The sequence below is a fragment of the Meles meles genome, chromosome 18, assembly GCF_922984935.1.
Source record: "Meles meles chromosome 18, mMelMel3.1 paternal haplotype, whole genome shotgun sequence".
NCBI classification, from domain to species: Eukaryota; Metazoa; Chordata; class Mammalia; order Carnivora; family Mustelidae; genus Meles; species Meles meles.
In genome coordinates, this window is record NC_060083.1 from 19,182,918 (window position 1) to 19,205,776 (window position 22,859).

At 50.6% G+C, this 22,859-nt stretch overlaps 1 protein-coding gene across 2 annotated transcripts in view; it reads left to right on the plus strand.

Annotated features, from left to right (window-relative positions):
- Positions 1-22,859, plus strand: part of ASIC2 (acid sensing ion channel subunit 2) — a 978,722-nt gene that overhangs the window by 723,194 nt on the left and 232,669 nt on the right. Inside the window, exon 1 of one of the 2 annotated variants that reach the window (XM_045983837.1) lies at positions 124-856. The exons of the other annotated variant lie outside the window; for it this stretch is intronic. Coding sequence (XP_045839793.1) covers positions 143-856 — 714 coding nt within the window. The 5' untranslated portion in view covers positions 124-142. Of the gene's footprint in view, positions 1-123; positions 857-22,859 lie in introns of those variants that run through there. 2 annotated transcript variants of the gene reach the window in all.

Here is a 22,859-nt window from a genome sequence, read left to right on the forward strand (position 1 = left end):
GGAGCTCCTTTCGGGCGCACGCTTCCCTGGCGCGGGCTGCGCGCGGCGGCTGCTGCTGCTGCTTCCACTGCTGCTGCGGACTCCCATGGCGGCTCCGCCCGGCCGGGGCTGCCGCCGCTGCCGCCAGCCGCGGGCTGAATGAATGAGCCGGAGCGGCGGAGCCCGGCTGCCCGCGGCCGCGCTCACCGGCCCGGGACGCTTCCGCATGGCCCGCGAGGAGCCGGCCCCGGCGGCGGTGGCGGCGGCCGGGCAGCCCGGGGGAGACCGGGGCGGCGAGCGCGAGCGGGCGCTGCAGGGGCCGGGGGTCGCCCGCAGGGGGCGGCCGTCGCTGAGCCGCGCTAAACTGCACGGGCTGCGGCACATGTGCGCCGGGCGCACGGCGGCTAGGGGCTCCTTCCAGCGGCGGGCGCTGTGGGTGCTGGCCTTCTGCACGTCCCTCGGCTTGCTGCTGTCCTGGTCCTCGAACCGCCTGCTCTACTGGCTCAGCTTCCCGTCGCACACGCGGGTGCACCGCGAGTGGAGTCGCCAGCTGCCCTTCCCCGCCGTCACCGTGTGCAACAACAACCCTCTGCGCTTCCCGCGCCTCTCCAAGGGGGACCTCTACTACGCCGGCCACTGGCTCGGGCTGCTGCTGCCCAACCGCACCGCACGCCCGCTCGTCAGCGAGCTGCTGCGGGGCGACGAGCCGCGCCGCCAGTGGTTCCGCAAGCTGGCCGACTTCCGCCTCTTCCTGCCGCCGCGCCACTTCGAGGGCATCAGCGCCGCCTTCATGGACCGCCTGGGCCACCAGCTCGAGGACATGCTGCTCTCCTGCAAGTACCGCGGCGAGCTCTGCGGCCCGCACAACTTCTCCTCCGTGAGTTGCCCTCCGCGCGACCCCGCTCCCCGGGCTTCCCCGCGCGCTCCAGAGTCTGTAGGCCCTCCCCCCGTCCTCCGCCAGGGTAGGACACCAGGCGGTTGGCGGTGAGGTGACATCATTCCAGGACGCCAAGGCGGAACCCACTCTTGGGTCCCCTGAGCCTTGTCCTCCAGGTCGTGGGAAGTTGGATCCAACTGTAGGGGGAGTGACCTTGCTCACTTGTCCTGGCCTCTCCCCTTCCGGTGTCAGTCCCTAGGCCCTCAGCTCTTGTCTTCATGGTCCCCTCTGTGAATGCTAGCCCTCTTTGTCCCGGACCTCACCCCTGGTCCACAGGACTCCGGACAATTGCCCGGTGTCTGGGGTGAAGGAATGGGACGAGAGGGAAGCACGTCTTACTTGTGGGTTTGTTGTTCTGGGGAAAATCAACAAGAAGCTCTTCAAAAGGGGGCCATCAGCAAAATCGCACTGCTCTAAGCAGCTTCCGCCTGAGTTCCAAAACACTTGGAAACTAGGGGGACTTGGGAGGAAACGCCCAGAGTATGAACCGACACTGAAACTGTAGCTGGTTAGGTGGAGAACTGGGCAGCCCCTTCTGCTGGTTTTTTAATAAAACTCTGTCTTAAGTATCCAAGGGAATTGAGAGCTGTGGGCATCTGTGGGGTCCTTGACCCCTGGAGGTGGGTGGGTGTGGGTCCTGGGCTAGAGGAGCCATCTCCCTGCCATGGGGAAAACAGCCTCGGAGAGATAGGGATTCGAACACCAGGGACCAGGAGGAGCTGTGCTTGGGGTTTGTAAACCATTTGCTGTGCTGGTTCCCCCACGCTGTGGGTGTAGATAATGCAGCTGTCAGACAGAAGGTATCTGCCTTGCACGGTTTGCCTTGGAGGAGTTCTGTGCCAAGCCCCAGCGTGGCACAAGCCTGTCCAGTCATTCATGTGTAAACGCCCCTTAGGTGGGTTTGGGTTTTTCCACTAATGTGGGAAAGGTGGGCTGCGCGTTTATTTGTCATGTTCTGATGGTGATTTTATCAGCCCTTTTGCCTCCCTCCTGACAGTCTTGTATCTGCCCAGGTTTTTCCTGTTGTGGCAAAGGGATGCCACCGTTCCAACAGGTGGTGGCTCAGATGCCTGTCAGGCCAGGCCTCTGATTGGCTAATTGGGCTGTCCTTGTCTAGGATGGTGATTCTGGCTTCGGTCTTGCTCTCTTTGCATTGCTTTATGGAGAACAGCCCTGACTTATCCATTCCCTAAACACCCCTTGCTTTCTGGGCTTTTCAGCCTGCCTTGGAGGAATCCCTAGCCTACTGGTTCCCCTGCCTGCTTTAGCAAGCAGAGGCTGGTAACGCGTGCTTCCAAGTGACTCCTTTCAGTCATCAAGCACAATGGTGACTTCTACAGAAATGAAGGAATGAGATGAGCGATGCCTTGTTTATGTTTGGCTGACCACTACCTAGCAGCCTCTAAAGTTAGACTAAAGTTCAATGTTATATTCAACTATCAGCAACCCCTGGCTTCAGCTCCAAGTTGTGTAACAGGGCTCACCAAATAGAATCATGTGTGATGGCTCTACACACGTGCAGAATTACATCCCAACAGCCAGTGTTCACTTTTGACATTCCCACAACCCTGCATTAGCGAGGAGTTTTCTTCCCATTTTACAGATGAGGAAAATGAGGCTCCATGATGCTCCAAAGCTCAGAGCCAGTAAGCTGAAAGTTCAGCTTTGCAAACCATCAGATGCGTTACATGGAAACCACGCATAGCCTTCCTCTCTGAGCCGGGGCCTCTCTTCTATTAGAGGACCCCCTGCATAGGACTCTTCCCCTCCCCCACCCTACCAGCTCCCACCCCTTCTCTGAGCATGCCTGGGAGAGTGGCAAGTGGAGCCCCCCTAGGGGGTGCAGGTAGTCATAGCCTTGGTCGCATGCTATGGGGGCCTAACCCACCTCATACGGTACCTTCAGGAACCACCTGACCTCAATCTCCCCAGCAGGGATGGCCATGAGTTGAAGCAACCAGGACCCTTCCCAAGGGGACACACCCTTCTCTCACTTGCCTGTACCCTGCCTACCTTCAGCTGAAGAGCTTGCAGGCACCCTCCCCCTAAGCAAAACAAGTATCTCCATTCCACAAGGATGTGTTTCTGGAGACTCAAGTGACCCCTGGTGGCTGGCTTTCTATCATGACCCTGCACTGGGACTTGCCAGCCCCTTAACACTTCATGCTGTAGTTTTTTCCAAGGATCTCAGAATTAAAGGCTGTAGCATCCCTTTCTCTGTGGAAGCCAGAAGCCAGGAGAGCATCAAATACAGATCGGACCCGTCAGGAGTATTTTTCCAATAACTACAAGACCCTGACTCTGACCTTTGTTGTCTTTGGTGGTGGGGACTCTAGGGTAGCAGGTAAGAGCCGGAAGGCTGAAGCTGCAGGGATGGTTCAGATCCTGAGATTACCACTTACTGTGTGCCCTCCAGACAAGTGGCTTAGCCTCTCTGTTCTTTAGTTTCCTACTCCATCTAGTGGAGGTAACAAATATGTCATATTTGCTGTGCCTGGATGGATGGATGGATGGATGGGCATATGCATATACATAAAGAGGGTGGGGCTCTTAAGGCAATGCTGGCCCCCATCAAAATGTTGCCTTTAAATGATACTTGCCTCCCACCTGGTCTGTTGGCCTCTAGCTTATGCTCCCTCCCCGCCCCCATCCATCCCCTGTACTACAGCCGGAGTACTCTTTCCAAAGTTGTACTCAAAGCATATCAACCCCTTAAAATCCCAGGCTGTCCTCAGGCTCGGCACCTGCACCTTGCCTTGCCTCTTGCCCCAACCTCTCTGGTACCGCATACCGAAGCTCTGCGAACAGCTTACAACAGCTGAACCACCGCTTCCCAGGCCTCTGCCTTGCTCCCCGCGGTCCTCTGCTGCAGTAAGTGCTCCCTGCCTCCCCACCTTCACCCTGCACACACTGCTTTGCCTGCCTCAGGATACTACTCATCCTTCAGCATCCAGCCCTGGGGGCTCTGCTTGGGAGCTCGTCCTGACTGCCTCACTCTCCACTTACAATCACCAAGCAACTGATGCCTTCCTCCTTTCTACCCCTCTGCTGCCCCATTTAGGTGTCAGGCCCCACACCTACTGGTCTGTGTCTGTCCCTCCCTCCAGAGTTCCGTCTGATTTCCCCTACCTCTCCAGCACCCCGCACAGAGGCTGACACATAAATGCTGAGGAAAGGCCTGGGCAATGAATCCCTTCACCAGGTGCCCCCAAGACTTCTTGTTGTTTTGGAAGACCCTCACCAAGACGCTTGGCTTACTTTCTCTAGGGAACACCAGTGGAATGCATTTCCAATAAGGAAATGCCCAGGCGGTTCCTGGGCATTTATTCCTTTGTGGGTTAAAGGCGGGGAGTGCAGAGCAGCACACCAAGCATTCCCCAAAAGCCTGTGCTTCCCAAGCCCAAAGAGGACCAGTGCAACAGGTGAAGATGGGGTCTCAGAGGAAGCCTTTGGGGGGATGTGCCAGCTGGCCACCAAAGTCTCCTTCCACCTACCTAGTCTCACATCCGGAAATAAACTTGGCTGGGGAGAGAAGAGTATTGTGAAGAGGCATGTCTATTGGCTTTTATTCTCTGGGTCCATTCGGGGTGTGTTTATTTGCAGCTCCTCTGTTTGTTACAGCTGTGAAAGGGTTAATCACTCAGTGGCCTGACAAAGCAGCTCCTGCTTTTAAATGCCCATGTTGTTTCTCTGGCCCTAGCAGAGGACCTCTGGCTCTGCTTTGCACACTCTGGCCCTCCTGGATTGTCCTGGGGGTGGAGGGAAGCGGCCTTCCCAGTAAGTGGCAGGATGCAGAACTGTGAGGCTGAGATAGCTGGGACTAGGGCCTCCAGAGACGGAGGGAGGGGTTGGGGACAGGGGCTGACAGGGCGATCAGGGTCCTCTGCAAGAACAAGGAGCAGCGACCCTCTCTGGGGGAAGGCACGGTTCAGGGGAAGGCATCAGCCAGACCTAGCGTGGGCCTCTGGCTCTGCTGTCTTCTAGCTGTGTGCCTTGGACAGATGCTTGACTCTCGTACCTCTGGTAATAGTGCCTGCCTCACACTGCTGGGATGAAGACATGCGGGCAGAGCTGATTGTATGATTTGGATCAAGAGTTTGGCACAGTCCTCATATCTGGGGGTAGCAACTAGAAATTATTTTCAATATAATTGTCATATCTTATTGTGACCACTACCTGAGTGGGGATTGGCTCATTTCCTGGTTCATTCATTCCATCAACCTGTGTTTGTTGAGTGTCAACACTCTGTCAAGCTCTGTCCTAGCTGCCGGGGGCATAAAACTAAATAATTAATTATTAACATTAGTATTAATTATGGTCGAGGTATGAGACTGTGAACGGCTGCCAATACAGAGTGCCTGGGTGCAATGTGGGCTTAGAGGAGTACCCGGGTGAGACTGGGGACCTCCGAAGGCTTCCTGGAGGAGGTGACATGTAAACTGAATCATGAAGGCTAACTAGGATTTCCAAGGTAGAGAAAGAGGGAGAGGGGGACAGCACGTATGAATGTGAGTCCAGAGGTGTGAAACGAGGTTGAGCACAGGCTTCTAAGCCCTGAGAGTGGTTCAGGGTATCTGGAGGGAGGGGCCGGAGGCCTTGAGGAGGAGGAGAGCAGAGGTGTGATAACACAATGCCATGATGGATGCCTGCGGGTCAGACTACATTTTTAAACTTTGTAGTAAATCTCTGACTTCTTTCACTTCTGGCTATTAGACCATGGAGGGTCCCCTCTGTGTCATCCGTACCCCACCCCCACTCATTACTCCGTCAGGGCCATTCCTCCCTGCAACCTTCCCCTTTTCTTGCCTCCTTTTCCTGGGGCCAATCCTTGAGCCCAGATTTTGGTCTAGTCTGTGTACCAAAAGCCAAGGAAAGAGCATTTAATCATCACACTTTGTCACAGCAAGTGGGCTGACTGCTCTGAGCCAGCGACAGAAAACAAGAAATCATTTTAGCAACATATTGTTTAAAATCAGCAAATTCGGTTGAAATGGTGCTAGGCCAGGCAGTCCAGTAGTTGTGAGGATGGATGGCTTTAGGGAGGCAAGAAAGATCCTTCTGCCTTTAGAGAAAGAGGAGTAAACGAGCTAATACATGTAAAGTGCTTAGAACAGTTTCTGGCACCAAGTAAAGGACTCAATAAATGTGAGCTATTTCCTTTATTATTACTTGCAGCGAGCCATCCGAGTGAAGGACGAAGGCAAATAGCGTTGGGCAGCTGTGATACGCCAGACCCGGGCTGGGCACACTGCATGCCATCTCCGTTCTTGCAATAACCCTAAAAGGTTGTGTGATCATTCACATTTTACAGATGGGCAATTGCAGCTCAGGGAAGGACTGTAGTCTGCCTGGAGTCACAGAGCCAGCAGGTGACAAACCTGGAATCTGAACCCAAGTCCTCACGACCACAATGGGGCATTCGGCAGGATGGAGAAGGAGCCGTGCGGGTGGGAGGTGGGGGTGTGCTGGGAAGATGGAGCCAGCCTCAGCGCTGCCCTGAGCAGCCGTGTGACTTTGGCCTCAGGATCTTCCTCTGTGAAAGGAGGGCATGTGCCAAATGACCAAAGGGACTTAGCTGAGAAGTTCTCTGTCTAAGTGAGCAGTCAGGGGAAAATACGGCTTAACTACTGCAGATGGCCTGGGCTTTTCAGCCAACCGTCTCTTTTCTTTGCAGAGCTGAAACAGTGATTAAGGGGGAAATGTACAAGTTATTGAAGTGCTGGAGATAGGATGGCGATTAAACAGACATTTATACAAGGAACATGAGAAGAACTCTACCAGTGATTTTACTTCGGGGAAATTAGTTTAGGGAATCAAATGAAAACTCTACTCAGGTCTGCAGATATCCAAATGGACCGTCAGGTTGATTTTGATAGTGGCTGCTTGGGGGCTACTGTGGCCAGTCGTGAGCACATCAATCAGATGTCTGCCCAGTTGAGAGGGGCTAGAGGAGTAACCAGACCATTTGGTTTATACACCCATCGCTTTGATTCTCCTAAGTGGTTTACTTGGATTAGCCACTCAGAGATCCAGCCAACCAGCACCCATGGAGTGCCTAATGAGTGCCAAGCAGTGGGCCACAAAGATGACAATAAATTTACTTGGTTTCTGGTAAATAGGCCTGCGAGGGGCAGTGTGCTTCATGAGGGTGATTGGGGGCCTGAAAGGAGCTACCCGTCACACAGAGAGGGGACCGGGCATGGGACAGCCCAAGATTTGAATTGTGCACCTGTCATGTAAATATTCATGTCAATTTCACCAGTCTCGAATGGGGGTTATGGAACCCATTTCACAGATGAGAAAACTGAGGCTTGAAAAGGCACAAAGTCACTGCTGGAGGGCGGCAGAGCCAGGATTCAAATGAAGGTCCATCCAGCCCCAAAGCTGACACTCTTCTTTTCTATGACCCCATTCTGCCAACTCTCAGAGATGCCAGTAAGTCCCAGTCCTTCCAGAGAAGGTATTCTTCACCACCTTTCAAACCTTAGCTGGAAGTTTCTTTCACTCTAAATTGGTGTGGGCCCCTGAAGTCATCCTGGGTTCTGAGGCCTGCAACCAGGAGCGGAGACAGCCGTGTATCCTCCATCCCATCAGCCACACAGGAGGATCAGGCCTTGTGAAAAGTCTTTGTTTGGCCACAGTCCAAACTAAATCACTATTTTCATTCCTTCGAGGATGTTGGTAACTCGCAGTCTTGGCTAACAAAATGTCGCCAAACTGAGCTCCAGCTCAGACCCGCGCTCACAAAGGCGTAAGTCACCCATCATTGGAACAGCACTTGTTAAAGCAAACAGAGGCCACGAACTCCCTCGGGAAGTTTGTTCTCCTGAGCCTGTCGAGGATCTCCCCTCACACCACTGTTTCTACTATTAATTTGCCCAAGACGTCATTTCCTCGGACTCCACGCATACTTATTGAGCTCCTACTCTCTGCCAGGCACACTTACATTCATTAGTTTATCTCGCCCAACAACAGACCGGAGCAAAAAATCTTCTTTTCTCCGTGGTACAGATAAGGAAACAGAGGTGCAAAGCGGTTTGCTAACTTGCCCAAGGTCAGAGACAGAAACTCTGATCTCCAGCTTCCAAAGTCAGTGCTCTTGGCACTACATCATGGTTGATCCCAAAACGAAACCCCAGTCCAGCTCTGGCCAGCAGATGTGCATTTCCAATCAGTAGGGGCTTTATTACCTGGATAGGCCATCAGAATATGCATTACTGTCTCATTTTATCCCCACAACCGTGGAGGGTGTGTTCTGCCCCTTGTGGCCTGCCTGACTTCAGAAAGGGGAAGCGACCGGCCTAGGGTCATATGGCCCAGGAAAAGAGTCAGAATTTGGATTCAGATCTCCTTGGCTCCTCTGTTCCTGCTCAGGGTCGGTTTAAGGGGATTTCACCAACCTTAGCAAATTTTCTTAGGGACAAAGTAGTGGGCCCCTGAGTGCCTTGCAGAAAAGGATCAGTGCTAAGACTGGCTACTGCAGAGAGGTGATGATTTCCTCCTTTATCTCTGCCCTGAGACTTCCGGCCTTCCCAGGCAGGGAAGTATCCTTCCCAGCATACTCCAGTTAACTGTGAATGAATGGAAAGCGCTCTAGGCCCACGCTTCTCAAACTTGAGCATACCCAGATTCCTGGGCCCCCCGCAGAGACCCTGCTCTGGTGGGTCTGGAACAGGGCCCAAGCTTTGCGTTTCTGAAAGCTGCCACATGATGCAGATGCTGCTGGTCCGTGGACCACACTGGGAGAGGCAAAGCCCATCTGAGGGCTCCCTAAAGTCCCTTGAGTGCTGCGAAAGAGGGATCAGTGGGCCGTCTCCAGAAGGCATGAGTCACTGGTGTATAAACGTGCACGTGGAATGTGAATGCCCACTCTGGCATGGCCAGTGTCCATTAAACCAAAATGCAAAGGCCATCTGGTAGGCTGAATAACGGCCCCTCGAAATGGCCACAGCCTCCTCCCCAGAACCTGTGAATGTCTTACCTGACATAGCAAAAGGGGATTCGGAGATAATTAAGGGTTTTGAGATGGGGAGATAATCCCGAATCATCCAGGGGGCTCAACGTAATCACCAGGGTCTTTTTTTTTTTTTTAAGATTTTATTTATTTATTTGACAGAGAGAGATCACAAGTAGGCAGAGAGGCAGACAGAGAGAGAGGGAAGCAGGCTCCCTGCCAAGCAGAGAGCCCGATGTGGGACTCGATCCCAGGACCCTGAGATCATGACCTGAGCCGAAGGCAGAGGCTTAACCCACTGAGCCACCCAGGCGCCCCACACCAGGGTCTTTATAGGAGGGGCAGGAGGGTTGGAAGGAGACATCACCACGGAATCAGAGACCAGAGAGTCAGAAGACTCTGTAGTTCGAAGACATTACATTGATAGCTTTGAAGATGGAGGAAGAGCCCACGAGTCAAGGAAAGCAGGTGGCCTCCAGAGGATAGAGAGGCAAGGAAACATTCTCCCCCCAGAGCTTCCAGAAGGAATGCAGCCTGTCTGACACCTTCATTTTAGCCCTCTGACCTCCAGAACTATATGCTAATGCGTTTGTGTTGCTTGAAGCAATTGTGTTTGTGTTTGCAACAGAAAACTCATAGCCGCTTCCTCGGTTGTACAAAACTCTCGCTACTACACACTTGACTCTGCATAGTGAACCAGGCTGGGTAGGTTTAGATCAGGGTCTGTCCCAAGGCCAAGAAAATAAAAGAATCAAGGACAAATGTGCAGCGGCTCAAAAAATAGTCAATGTGAGGATATTTAAAACTATGCTTACACTCATGCAAGATTGGGAGTTTGGACCCCAGGATCTTAGAAAAGAGGTGGTTGGAGAGCGAGGAAGGAGGTGGCGTCAGGAGTAAGACAGACTCAAGTTCAAAGCCCAGGTCCTCCAGATCCCCACTGGGTGACTGTTGGGCGTTGCTTACCTTCACTGGGACTCTGTTTCCCTGTTTGTAGAACAGAGATCATACTTTCCAAGCAGGGTGGTTGTGAAACTTACAGTCAACATATTAATCCATTGAAAAATTATTTATCGAGAGGCAGCTCTGGTCTAGTCCTGGTGGATACAAGTTGAGTATCAATGCAGAACGTACCCCTGCTCTCTTAACTATAAAAGCACCGATGTGAAGGCACCGGCTACATGTAAGCTATCACTGTCATCCTCCTCCTCATTACTAACAGGTGACGCCCCTCACTTCCGCGGAAGACTTCGGTCCCTGGAAGAATCATGTGCAAACAGTGGCCTTCTCTGTATCGTCACAGTCCCAGCCAGGATCCTCTTGTAGCTTTCATGTCACATCTCCACGGGTCAGCGCCTTTTAGGGTCGCTTTCCCCACTTAGTACCCCGACCAAAGTGAAAAAATCAGGGAGGGAGCATGAGTTGCTCGAGGTCACGTTGGGAAAGCTTGAAAGACCCTGAGGATATCTGTGCTTAAGCCTCACAGGAGTATCTGTTTCTTCCTCTGAGAACTTACTCTTTTCCCAAAATATGTATGCTGGTCATCCCCTTCTGATTCCAGTGGCATATCTGATCTGAAGGTTGTTGATGCTCTGATCTCTGAAGTGAAGGGTTTAATCTTCTCTTGGAACCCCTCCCAAGGAAAATTATTTTCCCACTTTGAAATGGCATGGGCATCCACTGTGAACTCACATCCATAAATCTAAGCCTACAGCTCGGGAAAGCAGATGAGCTTTGATTCTGCTTCTCAGTACAGTCTCACAGAGCAAATTATGGCAAGAATTTGATTTATAGAAGCACCTCAAAGGCTCTGGAGTGAGACGCGTGTTTATTCACTTTATTACCGTTTATTTTACACTATCTCTTTATGCTCCCTGCACATGGATTTGAAAGACTATTTGGATAGACGCTTATGACCTGCCAGTTTGCACAGCCCTGTTGAGCAACATGGATCTCTTTGGCAATGCTGCCAACGGCTCACGACGGGGGTCCTTCTACCCGCGCCGAGGTTGAAGCGCAGATACGACACACAGGCTTGGAGGCCCTGGCCCAGCGTTCTCACCCGAACTTCCCCAGCTCTGAGCTTCTGAGGTTCTTGATGTAGATCTCCAGCTGCAAGTCGGGGATGTATACAGTCAGGCTTGATTTAAGATTCAAATATCTCGGAACAGCTGGGGATATTTAACATCGCTATAATTACATTACATTTCTGACAGTACATGGAGTGAGAGCCTTTTTTTTTTTTTTTTTTTTTTTTTGTGTGGTTGAATATTCGATGAGCATCAAATATTTTAACCAGCCAGGGAAACACAACTGCATATTTCACACCCACGTAGTTTTGTTTTTAAAATGCCAGCCTGGGGTGGGCGTCTCGGGCTCCAGTCCGTTGTCATCAAGTCTCTGGAAAGGCAAGAGCCCCATCCCTGTGGCCGGGGAGCTGGGTTAGCTGGGCCGCCGAGAGAAGGGAACAGGCAGGAGGGAAGAGGGTGCCCCTGTATGCCAGGGGTGACCCCTGAAGGCTAGGGTGTCACTCCCGTCCGCTCTCCGTGGCGTGAAAAGGAAGCCGAGGCTCGGAGAGCAACTGGAAACTTGCGAGAAGTGACATTGCTGATAAATGACAAAGCTAAGCTCAGCTCAAGCCTCTGTAGAGGCGTGGCCAACAATTTGGGCATCCCGGCTGATGACAAGAGGTGGGAGGGAGGAGCAGAAACAAGGCGGAGAAGACCAACCGTGTGCCCGCCCTGTGCCTCCTGTCCCTCTTCCCCAGCCCTTCAGGATGCCACCCTTGGATACACTCCTGTTATGTCCATTTTACAGATGGCAGAACCAAAATTCATAGGCAAGTAGAGAAGCGGTGATGGGGATCTGCACCTCACGTTCTTAGAGAATCACATCTTGAATAGTTGATTTCCGTTGATCTCTGGCTACCTCTGTTGCCCACCCCCCTCCTCTGCCCCTCACCTGCCACCTGCTCCAGAATCTTCTCCAGCCAGTGAGGTGGGAAACTCTCTATTACCTTGTCTGACCTCCCTCTCCCCAGCCCTGCTGGAGTCAGAGGTTCTCGGCCCCAAGTCACAAAGCCAAGTCACTTGGTTGCTGCTCATGTTTTTCCGGTTTCATGCCTTTGTTCAAGCTCCCGTTTGCCCCTGGACCTGGTCTGCCATCCCTGCCAGTAAGCCCCATCTGTGCTGTGGGCCATGTGCTTTGATGGGTGCCGAGTATGCCTGGAAGGGGGCACCAGCCTCTGAGGACGGGGAGGGGAGGAAGGGCAGGGGGGTTGGAAGGAAGCCTGGCGTCTCTGCCTGCACTTTTTTCTGGGGTCTGCATGTTTTTAACCACGTGTAGCTATAACTAATACAAACAAACACAGGAAACAAACGTACCGTCTGAAAGATTTCCCACCTGTTCTGAGGTTGCCCCCGGCCACTCCTCTGCATCTGGAAAGCCAGGAGGTTCATCCTTCCAACCAGCCTAGACTCACAGCCTATGCCATTCCCAAGGCTCTTTCCTCTCTTGTTCTTTCTTTCTTTCTTTCTTACTTTTTTTTTTTCAAGATTTTGTTTATTTATGACAGAGAAAGACAGCAAGAGAGGGACACCAGTTGGGGGAGGCAGGGGAGTGGGAGAGAGAGAAGCAGGCTTCCAGCTGAACAGGGAGCCCGATGTGGGACTTGATCCCAGGACCCTGGGGTCATGACTTGAGCTGAAGGCAGATGCTTAATGACTGAGCCACCCAGGTGCCCCCCTCTCCTGCTCTTCCACTGCAATCCTCTCCGTCTGCTCAGCTTGCTGTCATTAGACCATCTCCTCCTGAGGGCAGGGGCGACGCTAGTCTTATGGCCACCCCATTCCTCATAGGTAACGAGGGCTCTGTCTGGATACTGACTAGCCAAAGCAGGAGAAAGGATTGGTACCACCAAAATATATGTGGACTCCTTCCGTTGTTCATGACTCCATTCACTGAAGAGTTGTCTGGAGCCCATGTGTGTGGGCTGTTGTGTCCCATGCACCATATAGGAGAAATGGACTGGGCCCGTCCCTTAAAGAGCTCACATTCTGGAGATCCATGAGCTTCATGACAATCAGAATGATCGGGAAGGCTTGTTTAAGTATCCCCAGCCCCAATCCATGACTACTGAGTCAGAATTTATGAGGGAGAGCTATAGCAATGTATTTTTAACACACAGCTCCAGGTGATGGAGGATTTTAGGAAAACAGTCTATGATGAGAGGTGTGGCACAGATAATATAGAAATAAATGAGTGAACATGATGGTTTCAGTATTAAAGACTGTGAAGGCAAACCAGTCAAGGACCCTGCACTAGGGAATGGCTGGAGGCTCCCTGAAGATGGGGGTAAGGAAAGGACTGATTCTTCTCCAAAGAGATGGCATCTTTGCTGAGAAGGAGAAGCCAGTCAGGGATCCAGGGAAAAGCATTCACGACAGAGGGATCAGCAAACTAAAGGTCTCGGGGATGGATTTGGGGGGTGCCTTCCTTCCAACTCTGGAAATTCCAGCTCCAGTAGCTCCATTCTCCTCTTTGTTCTGTGAGTACATCTGGCTTCTTCCAAAATGGAGCTGCCTCTCTCACCCACACAATGTGAGAGAACAACATGATTCTAGCAGTTCTGGAAATATTGACCTTCGGAATGCTAATGCAACGTAGCCTTAGGTCCTTAGGCTGAGCTCACCTTGGAAAAAATAACTCTAAGTAAGCAGAAAGAAACAAAAACAAAACACAGTCTCAAGAGTCCAGTTGCAAATCCCCATCTAAGGGCAGCTCAGCGAGACCAGCGTGGCCGGGCCCTTTCTTTAGAATGCCATGTCCTGCCTAATTAGCGCCATGTTCCTCTGCTGATTCATCTTCATGAGGGCAAGGTCTGCTACCTTTGACTCCCAGATGGATTTTCCTCATTCATCTTCTAAGGTGTCAGGTCCGAATGGCTGGTTGTCTACATTGAAAACAGGCCCCTTCGCTGGCCTTTCTGTTTCCCAGAGAGCCTGTGTATTTTCCACCTCTGTTTGTCTCCATGACAACTGAGTGATCGAAAAAGCAAACGTATTGTTCCCATTTTACAGGTGTGATAGGAAGGCTCAGAGGGGGAACTGGGTTGCCCAAGGGCATCCGGCTAGTACCAGAGCCCTAACAGTCCTGACTCCTCTGGTCCTCCCCCTGCCCCTGGCGGTGAGTCACACCTGGGAGACAAAAGCCTGTGCCCTCCCACAAGCCTCAAGGTCATGGTCACCTCCTGGGGGAAATCTTCGACAATACCTCTGGAGGGCTTTGCAAAACCTAGTCAGGGAGCTGAACTCTCAGCTCAATGGTGTCACGGTCACCTGCAAACAGAATTTCTCAAACTTCAATAACTTAACTGCCAACCTTCCATAACAATCACGGTGACCCGTGCATGTTGCTGGTGTCGCTGGGGCACAGACCACATTTTAAGCAGTAGGGCTGTAGAAGGCTGGAGGGAAAGGCAGCGTGGAGTAAGAGAGGAAGAAGGGACCACCTTGTCTTGAATCCCGCCCTGTCCAGGCTAGACCCGCAGGCTGCTGCTGCTTAGAAATACAGTCAGCACAAGGATTGGTAAGTCTCCATTACAGATAACTCTTTCCCTTTGTCTTTATATGAGACTGAAATGACTAGTCATTTAGGGAGACCGTGTGAATGGAGAATGACAAGGGAGTGGCAGACCTCCAAAAGGAGTCCCCTTCCCCCCGCCTCCGCTTGACATTCTGCACCCTCTCTGGACTCTGGGGGTATCAGTGGACGCTTCCGGGAACAGCCTCTAGCTGGATCACAGTAATCACTCCGACTTTGCGTGGTGTGCTGCTCTGATGGGGAGAAGCCTTCAGTTTGAAGGAGTCTTGCCAATAACAGGGCGTTCCTGGGTAATGCAGCTAGGAGTCTGTGCCTGTGTTGCTCCGAGGCGGTCCGTTCGAATTGCTAAGGCTGCCTGCAAACCATGCCTTGGGCTGTTCACTGGATTAACTTGTCATACCCTCATTTGTTATTTCAGTCATTCACTTCTTTGATCATTCTGTTATCCATCCACTGACTCTCAGAGTCATCTCTTCATTCATACATTCATTGAGGGCCTTCTGCCTACCAGGTACTGCGCCAGGCTCAAAGGATATCAAAGTGAATCCATTCAAAGCCACCGGTTTGGTCTCCCTGCCTTGCATATCCTATAGCCAAGCAACAGGCTACACCCTCAATAGGCTGGCCAGCTTAGTGCTGAAAAATGGAACTAGTCATTTACTATCTTTATCCTGAGAATCTGCCCTGCTTAAAGTTACCTGCTTAAAGTCACGTAGCTCCCCATTGCAAGATCAAGCCAAGCATCCACGTGAGCTCCAAGCTTTCACCCCCGCGCACCGCATGCATCCCGCCATGTTCCCCGGGTCTCTGCCCTGCTGTCCCTTGGCCAGAAATGTCTTCCTGGAAAGCTCTCTCATCCTTCAAGGCTCAAGCTTTATCATCTTCTCCCCTTTCCCCATACCTCCATGCTGGGAAGAATTCAGTCCTTCTTCCCCTGGGTTGCATCTCGCTATTGCGGCCCTGAGACACTCTAGTGTGCAGTGGTTAAGAATAAGGGCTCTGGGTTCAAGTCCTGACTTTGCCGAGTCTAGCTGTATGGCCGTGGAAAGATGTTGCTGGAGCCTATGCCCTCGGTTTCGCACCCATTCTCGTTTGGATTTGCACAACAGATCTGAGGGCAGGCAAATGGAGTGAATTGCTCAAGGTCACAAAGCTAGGAAGAGGCCAAGTCGCAGCTACAACTTCAAGCTTCTCACTTTGTTTCCAGGGCTGATACTAGTCAACAGCATGCACAAAGTTGTGAGCCACTTGGAATCACTCATTCACACCTATAGGGCATTTTCCTTACTTTCCACTGAAGGCTAGAAGACTCTGCTCTGGCCAGACAAGTGAGGCGTAGAGGAGGACTGGGGCTCCTGTAGGATGACTCAGGTTTTGACATGCAAGTTTTACCCGAGATATTTCAGTAACTCCAAGTTACTGCCGCCCATGGAGAAGAGGACAACCAGGCAGTGGTATATGACTTCTGGGTGGGAGGGGAATTGAGTGGGAGGCCGGAGCCAGGCTTCCAGAGAGAAATTACCATTTTGTATTTATTACTTTGGCTCACAGGAGTGCTGCAGGGACAGGCTTGCTAATACATTAGGTAATTGCCTTGGTTCACCACTTCGCTTTGCAGTGTATAGACCAGCCCAGGTGCAGACGTGTAGGATGGACTCGGCTCTGGCCTCCCACGTGCCAGGGCTCTCTTTAGGGACATGAGATGCTGGAGGAGAGGGGAGAATTGGGAGAGTGGGACCTGGGGACTCTCAGGCACCAGAGCACACCAGGATGGCCCGGTCACTATGACCAGAGTACGGGGAAGAAAGGAAGAATCCCAGCTGGGAACCAGGAGACTAGAGTCTGCAGTCTGTCACTGAGTGCTGAGCAACCCTGGGCCCTTAGCTGTCCCTCTCTGGGCTTCTGGTCCACATCTGAAAAGTTGAGGTGGTCATAAATCAGTATTTCTCAACTCCATCCATTCGAATCACCTGGGAGAACTTAAAACACACACACACACATACACACACATATTTTATACATATATATACTAAAGCTCCAAACTTAACTAACTCCCAGGGGTTCTGATTTCATTGGCTTGAGATAGTGCCCAAACCTGGTATTTTTCTCCCAGGGATTGAGAGTCCCTAGACTAACTGATGTATGTAATCTTCCTTAGGATAGGCTAATTCTATGAGCCTGTGTCATTGAAAAAGGCAACAAGACTGTGACCTTGAAATCCAGGGTCAGGGTGCCTGGGTGGCTCAGTCAGTTAAGCATCCAACTCTTGATTTCAGCTCAGGTCATGATCTCAGGGTCGTGAGCTCAAACCCTGCATCGGGCTCCACACTGGGCGTGGAGCCTGCTTAGGATTCTCTCTCTCCCTCTGCCTCTGCCCTCTCCCCACTGCCCCGCTCTCTCTCTTTAAAAAAAAAAAAAAAGGAAGAAAGAAATCCAGGCTTACCTGTTTCCATGGTCAGATTTGTTGCTGCCCATTATTTGTACCTGCTCATGTCCCGTCTCGTCCCTAGTGAGTGTCCTTCTTACCAGTGAACGTCGGAGCACTATACCAGGAGGCGGAGGGCTCAGTTTCAACTTCTACTGTGTTGACTCTGTGGCCATGAGGGTCACCTCAGAACCTCTGGGCTTCAGTCTCATCTCTAGAAGATGAGGGAGCAGCTCATTTTGGCCTGCCTGCAAGCAGGGAGCTGGACCAGACATTGCTTCTCTGTGCCATGTGCTTTACAAGGGGCTTCCCTTCCAGTGCCCAAGAGATCAGCCTGAGAGTAGAGAGTGCCGCCCCTCTTGCCCAGTTAAGGAGACAGAGGCTCAGGTAACTAGCCCAAGCCATCCAGCCAGGAAATAAGAGAGCCACACAGACACCAGTTCAAATCCCAGCATTGTAGCTTCCAAACTGACATTGAATGTTTTATTAATTTACTATGCCTCAGTTTCCTTATCTGTTAAATGGGCATGCATACCACCTGTTGCCACAGAGTGGTAGTGAGGAGGGGAAAAGGTGGCCAGGCAAAACTCTTCATGGGGCATGGCACAAAACAACCACTGTGTTAATGTTTGTTCCCCTCAGAAATTTCTCCCATCCTTCTTTTATCCTTTCCTTTCCCCCTGCTTGTTTTTAATGTCCTTAAGTACGGGGACCTTAAGAGACTGTTTACTGTGCATGAACTTGAGCAGGTTGTTTAACCTCTGTGGGCCTCAATTTCCCTATCTGTAAAATGGGGATATTAGAGGTATTTGTGGCGGTAAGGACCCGATGCGCTACAAGAACAGCTTCTGGCACAGAACATTGGCTGCTATTGCTCGGCCTCTCCAGGGCTTTCTTCTCCTCCTGGAGCCCTGCAGGGAGTACATATCTCCCCACCACTACCCTCCATACATCCCTCCCTTGGTCCTCACTGTGTTCTCAGCCTTGACAGCTCTGCTGAGCACGCACGGCCCACAGGGTTCATGGGCAGGGAGAGGCAGCCCTATATCAGGGGATTGCTTACTATCTCGAGATGGGAAAAAAGGAAAAAGCTATAAATATGGAGGATTTGTCTGTGATAAGTCATGGTTAGAAGCCCGAGCTATATCACTTTTTAATTCTCCACTCCAGCTTGTAGGCTTAGGCAGTAAAAACAGTCACTAGTAATTTATTTTTTTCCACTCTTTTAATTTAGTAATTTTTTTTCTTTAACCAACCAAAAAGTCCTCCTAAACTCACCTTAAGCTTTTATTTTTTTCCCCCCTTTAGCAGTCATAAAATGTAATGGATTGTCATTGAAATGTTATCCCCTCTCCTACATGGCCAGAAGGCAAATGTACAGACTGGAGGGCAATGTCTTAGTGGGTATTGTTAAAATAGGAATGAGTCCTGGGTGTGGCTTGCCTCATCTGCCTCCAGGTGACACAGGAAAGAGGCAGGTCAGCCAGAACTGGGTGTGCTGCCCAAGGGCTGGATCTGAGTCTCTTCCCTTTCACCTTGGAGCTGAGTGATCTCAGGCAAGTGACTTCTCTCTCCAGGCTTAGTTTTCTTGTTTATACAATGTAGACAACAATTAGGGAGTGACCTCCTCTTACTGGAATGATCTGAGAATCCAAAGAGATCATGTATAAAAAATTGTTTTATTCGATGTAAACTACTAGCATGTTGGAGACTGTTGTTACTGATGATGATGGCGGTGGTGATGGTAGTGATGGTGATGGTGATGATGATGCGGTGTTGGTGATAGTCATGGTGGTGGTGGTGACGGTGATGATGATGGTGGTGATGGGCACGATGGTGATGATCGTGATGACTGATGATGGCCAAGGTGACGTTGGCGGTGATGGTGATGATGGTCATCTTGCTGATATTGATGATTATGGTGGTGATGGGCACGATGGTGATGATCGTGATGACTGATGATGGCCAAGGTGACGTTGGCGGTGATGGTGATGATGGTCATCTTGCTGATATTGATGATTATGGTGGTGATGGGCACGATGGTGATGATCGTGATGACTGATGATGGCCAAGGTGACGTTGGCGGTGATGGTGATGATGGTCATCTTGCTGATATTGATGATTATGGTGGTGATGGGCATCATGATGGCGATTGTTGGGTTCATGGTCAAAGGAGCGAGACTGATACAAAGCGAAGGTCAAGCAAAGCTTTATTTCGCGCCAAGCATCAAGAATCAAATTGACCGGCCAGGGCCGTCTCTTGCAAAGAGGTGACCCCTCCCAGCCTCACAGACTAACTTTTATAGGGTAAAGGCCATGTGGTTGAGCCTGGCCACACACAGGTAGCCAATTGAATTACAATTCACCCTATAGTAGCTATTTGAAATAACCTATCACTCTGGTTAGAATTGGTGCCCAAAAGGCAGGGCCCACATTCTTGGGTGGTTAGGGAGGTCCTTTCCTGATTGGATGTCTCCACCTGGCTTGACTCATCCTTGTATTCTGGGCTCTGTTACCTCCCCCTGACCTGACACGTCCTGGTATATGGGCTCTGTTATCAGGGGCTGGTCAGTCACATTTTTCTGGTTTCCCAGACTTGTTTCTAAGTAAGTTCCTCGGGCGGGTGGCGGGGGGGGGGGGGTCAATCTAAGTTTGCTGCATAAACAACAAAATGGCTCGCTCTGGCTAAGCAGGCCCTTACAGTGACGATGATACTGGCGTTGGTGATGATCGTGATGGTCACGGTGGTGATGATCGTGATGACTGATGATGGTGAAGGTGATGATGGCGGTGGGGGTGATGAGGGTCATCTTGCTGATATTGATGATCATGGTGGTGCTAGTCACGATGACAGTGGTGATGGGCGTGATGGTGACGATGATGGTGGTGCTGAAAGTCATAATGATGATGACTGATGATGATGGTCATACTACTACTGTATGCAATGTAGAGCCCATGGGTTTATGTGCCAAGAAGACAATTTTCCTCAGAGCTTATACTTCTCTATGTATACAAAACACATGATCAGTAAATAAATAATAATAATAAATAATAAATAAATAATAAATAAATAAATATAAATAAATAAAAAATAATCAGTACCTAAAATCAACTTCCAATTTCAGAACTCAGTCCAACTTTTAGAAGTTTCTTTCATTCATCCAGCAAGTATTAATTGAGTTCCTACTATGTGCCAGACCACATTAGCACTGGACCACGGTGAACAAACAGAACAGACACAATCCCTGCTTTCATGGGGCTTATAGTCTAGAAGATGGGAGTGGTGGGGTGCTGGAGATAGATGGTAAGCATAAATAATTTTAGATGATGTTAAATACCCTGAAGACAATGAACAAGGACGAGAGCATATGGAGTAATGGAGCAAGGCTTTGCAGGATGCTTTCAGCTGTGTAGTCAGGAAGCTTGTCTGGAATGGGGACATTTGAACTGAGACCTTAATGATAGAGGGATGCGAGTGGGGGAAGTTCTAGGGTCAGAGTGTCTCAGGTAGAAGGGACCCAACACAAAGGCTCTGAATGAGAATGAACTTGGCTGTTGGAGAGATGGAAAGAAGGCCTGTATGCCTTGAGCAGAGACAAAGAAAGAAAGAGTGATATGAACTGATGTAGGAGAGGTAGACACGGGCTAAACTGTGGCAAGCCTTGTAAGCTGGGTTAAATGTGGAGATGATTCCCAGGGCAGTGAGAGGTCATTGAGAGGGTGTAAAACTATGGGAGCACTTAAATTAATATATTCTCTAAGAAGATCACTCTGGCTTCAAAGGTTGGATAAGAACAGAGGCAGGATGACAGGTTAGGATGCGGAGGCAGTATTTGGGATGAGAAATGCTGTGGATTGGGTCAGGTTTTGATGGTGGAGATGGGGAGAGTGATCCAGTTGAGGGTGGACCCAGTAAAAGAAGTTGTAATGTGACTTGGTGTTGGACTGGCTGCGGATTGTGATAAAAAGACTCAAGAAGAACTCCCAGGTTGTGGGCCTGAGCTACTGGGCTGGTGCTGGTATTACACACTGAGAAGGGACAGCTGGGGGACAGTAGATTTGGGGAACAGGAGAGGTATGTGTGGAGGGGGTAGGTAGAACTCAACATTTCAGCCATGCTCAGATTGAAATAATGAGTAGGCATGCTAGTGGATGCTTGGACATGTAAGCCTGGTGCTCAGGGACAGGTCAGACCAGGAGATAGGGATTCAGGAATCATGGTGGAATGGCAGAGTTAGGAGGCATGAGACGGCACAGGGTCATGGAAGGAGAGTGTGCAGACAGAGGCAAGTAATGAGTTGAGCACCGGGCACTGGGCGTGCCAACATTCAGGAGTCAAGAAGCTGAGAAGCTGGAAAAGGAAGGGTCAGGGAGGTGGGAGGGAAACCAGGAGAGGGCTGACAAAGAAGTCTAGGGGAGAGGGATATGACAAGGGGGTATAGTCCTTACAAACAGCGAGCTACCAACCAAGGGCAGGCCTGTCCCCGATTTGGAAATGCAGGTCTGTTCAGCATTGAGGTTATAAGCCAGATGCAATTGAATCCATGGTCCACAGCCTTTTCTTAGCTTTCAGACCTTAGGCAAGCCCCAGTCTCCTTGATGGGGACTTAATAGCCTGCCCTGCAAGGCATTATTCGTTATTGTGCATGAGATCATGTCTGGAACGTGCTTATAGCTGGGTCTGGCATATAGTAGCTGCTCAATAAAGGGAAGCTAGTTATATTCTTCCCGAAAGTGTTCAGCTGGGCGAGATGTCATCCAGCCTTCACTGAGGGTTGGAGATGAAGTTGTCTTTAAGGCTCAGACAGGTAATGTAAGGAATAACCAAGCAAGAAGCAGATAGGGTCAGGAAGGCTACTGGCCAACAGGCATCCTAATTAAAGTGTTTAAAGTTCTGGGGTGCTTAGGTTAAGTGTTGGACTCTTGATTTCAGCTCAGGTTGTGATCTCAGGGTCCTGAGAATGAGGACTGTGTTGGGTTTAGAGATTCTCTGTCTCCTTTTCCCTTTTCCCCTGCTTCTGCTCACGCTGTGTCCCTAAATAAAAAATTAATAAAGTCTTTAAAATAAAATGCAAAGTTTAAAATTCCATGCAGCCCAAACAAAACCCTTTCAGACAGGCCCAATACTGCCCACGTGAGTTTGAGACCGCCCCCCCCCCCCCCCCCCCCCCCCGCTGCCAAGGTGATGGTGGACCAGAGAAGAATTTAAAACAGGAAGTGTGGGATTGACAGGCTCAGATTTGCATTTCAAAAAGGCTATTCTGGAAGCACTGCAGAGACAGGATGGGGAGAGCGTCTGGATCTTCCCAGGGAGAGGAGCCAGGAAACTTTTCCCTCAGGTGAGAGTGCCTAGGATGAGGAAATGGAATCATTATAACATAATTAGCTCTGTAATCAGTATGCAGGCTTATCATCTCAAGACATAAAGATGATTACACGATCAAAGGGTTTTCTTCCTTTTAATGGAAGTAACTTGCCAACCTAGGGGTTTGGTTGGGTGGGTAAAGAAGTTAAGATATTTTTTCAACCAATTGATTTTGCAATGAATTAGTTTATTGGTTAAAAAAAAAATCACTGTGGGGGCGCCTGGGTGGCTCAGTGGATTAAGCCGCTGCCTTCGGCTCGGGTCATGATCTCAGGGTCCTGGGATCGAGCCCCACATAGGGCTCTCTGTTCCACAGGGAGCCTGCTTCCTCCTCTCTCTCTGCCTGCCTCTCTGCCTACTTGGGATCTCTCTCTGTCAAATAAAAAAAAAAAAAAAAAATCACTGTGGACAGTAAAAGTTGTAAATGAGATCAGTGTGTGTTTAGAGTGAAGGCTAAGTGTGGGGGCTCATTAGTGGGGGAAAAAAATTCACATGTCTGGAGAAGGAGGGCTTCCAGCCTGGACTGCAAAGCCTGCTGGGACCAGGGAGTGTGTGTGGGCTCAAATCTGAAGCTCTTCCCCTTTGCTTCCTGTAAGAG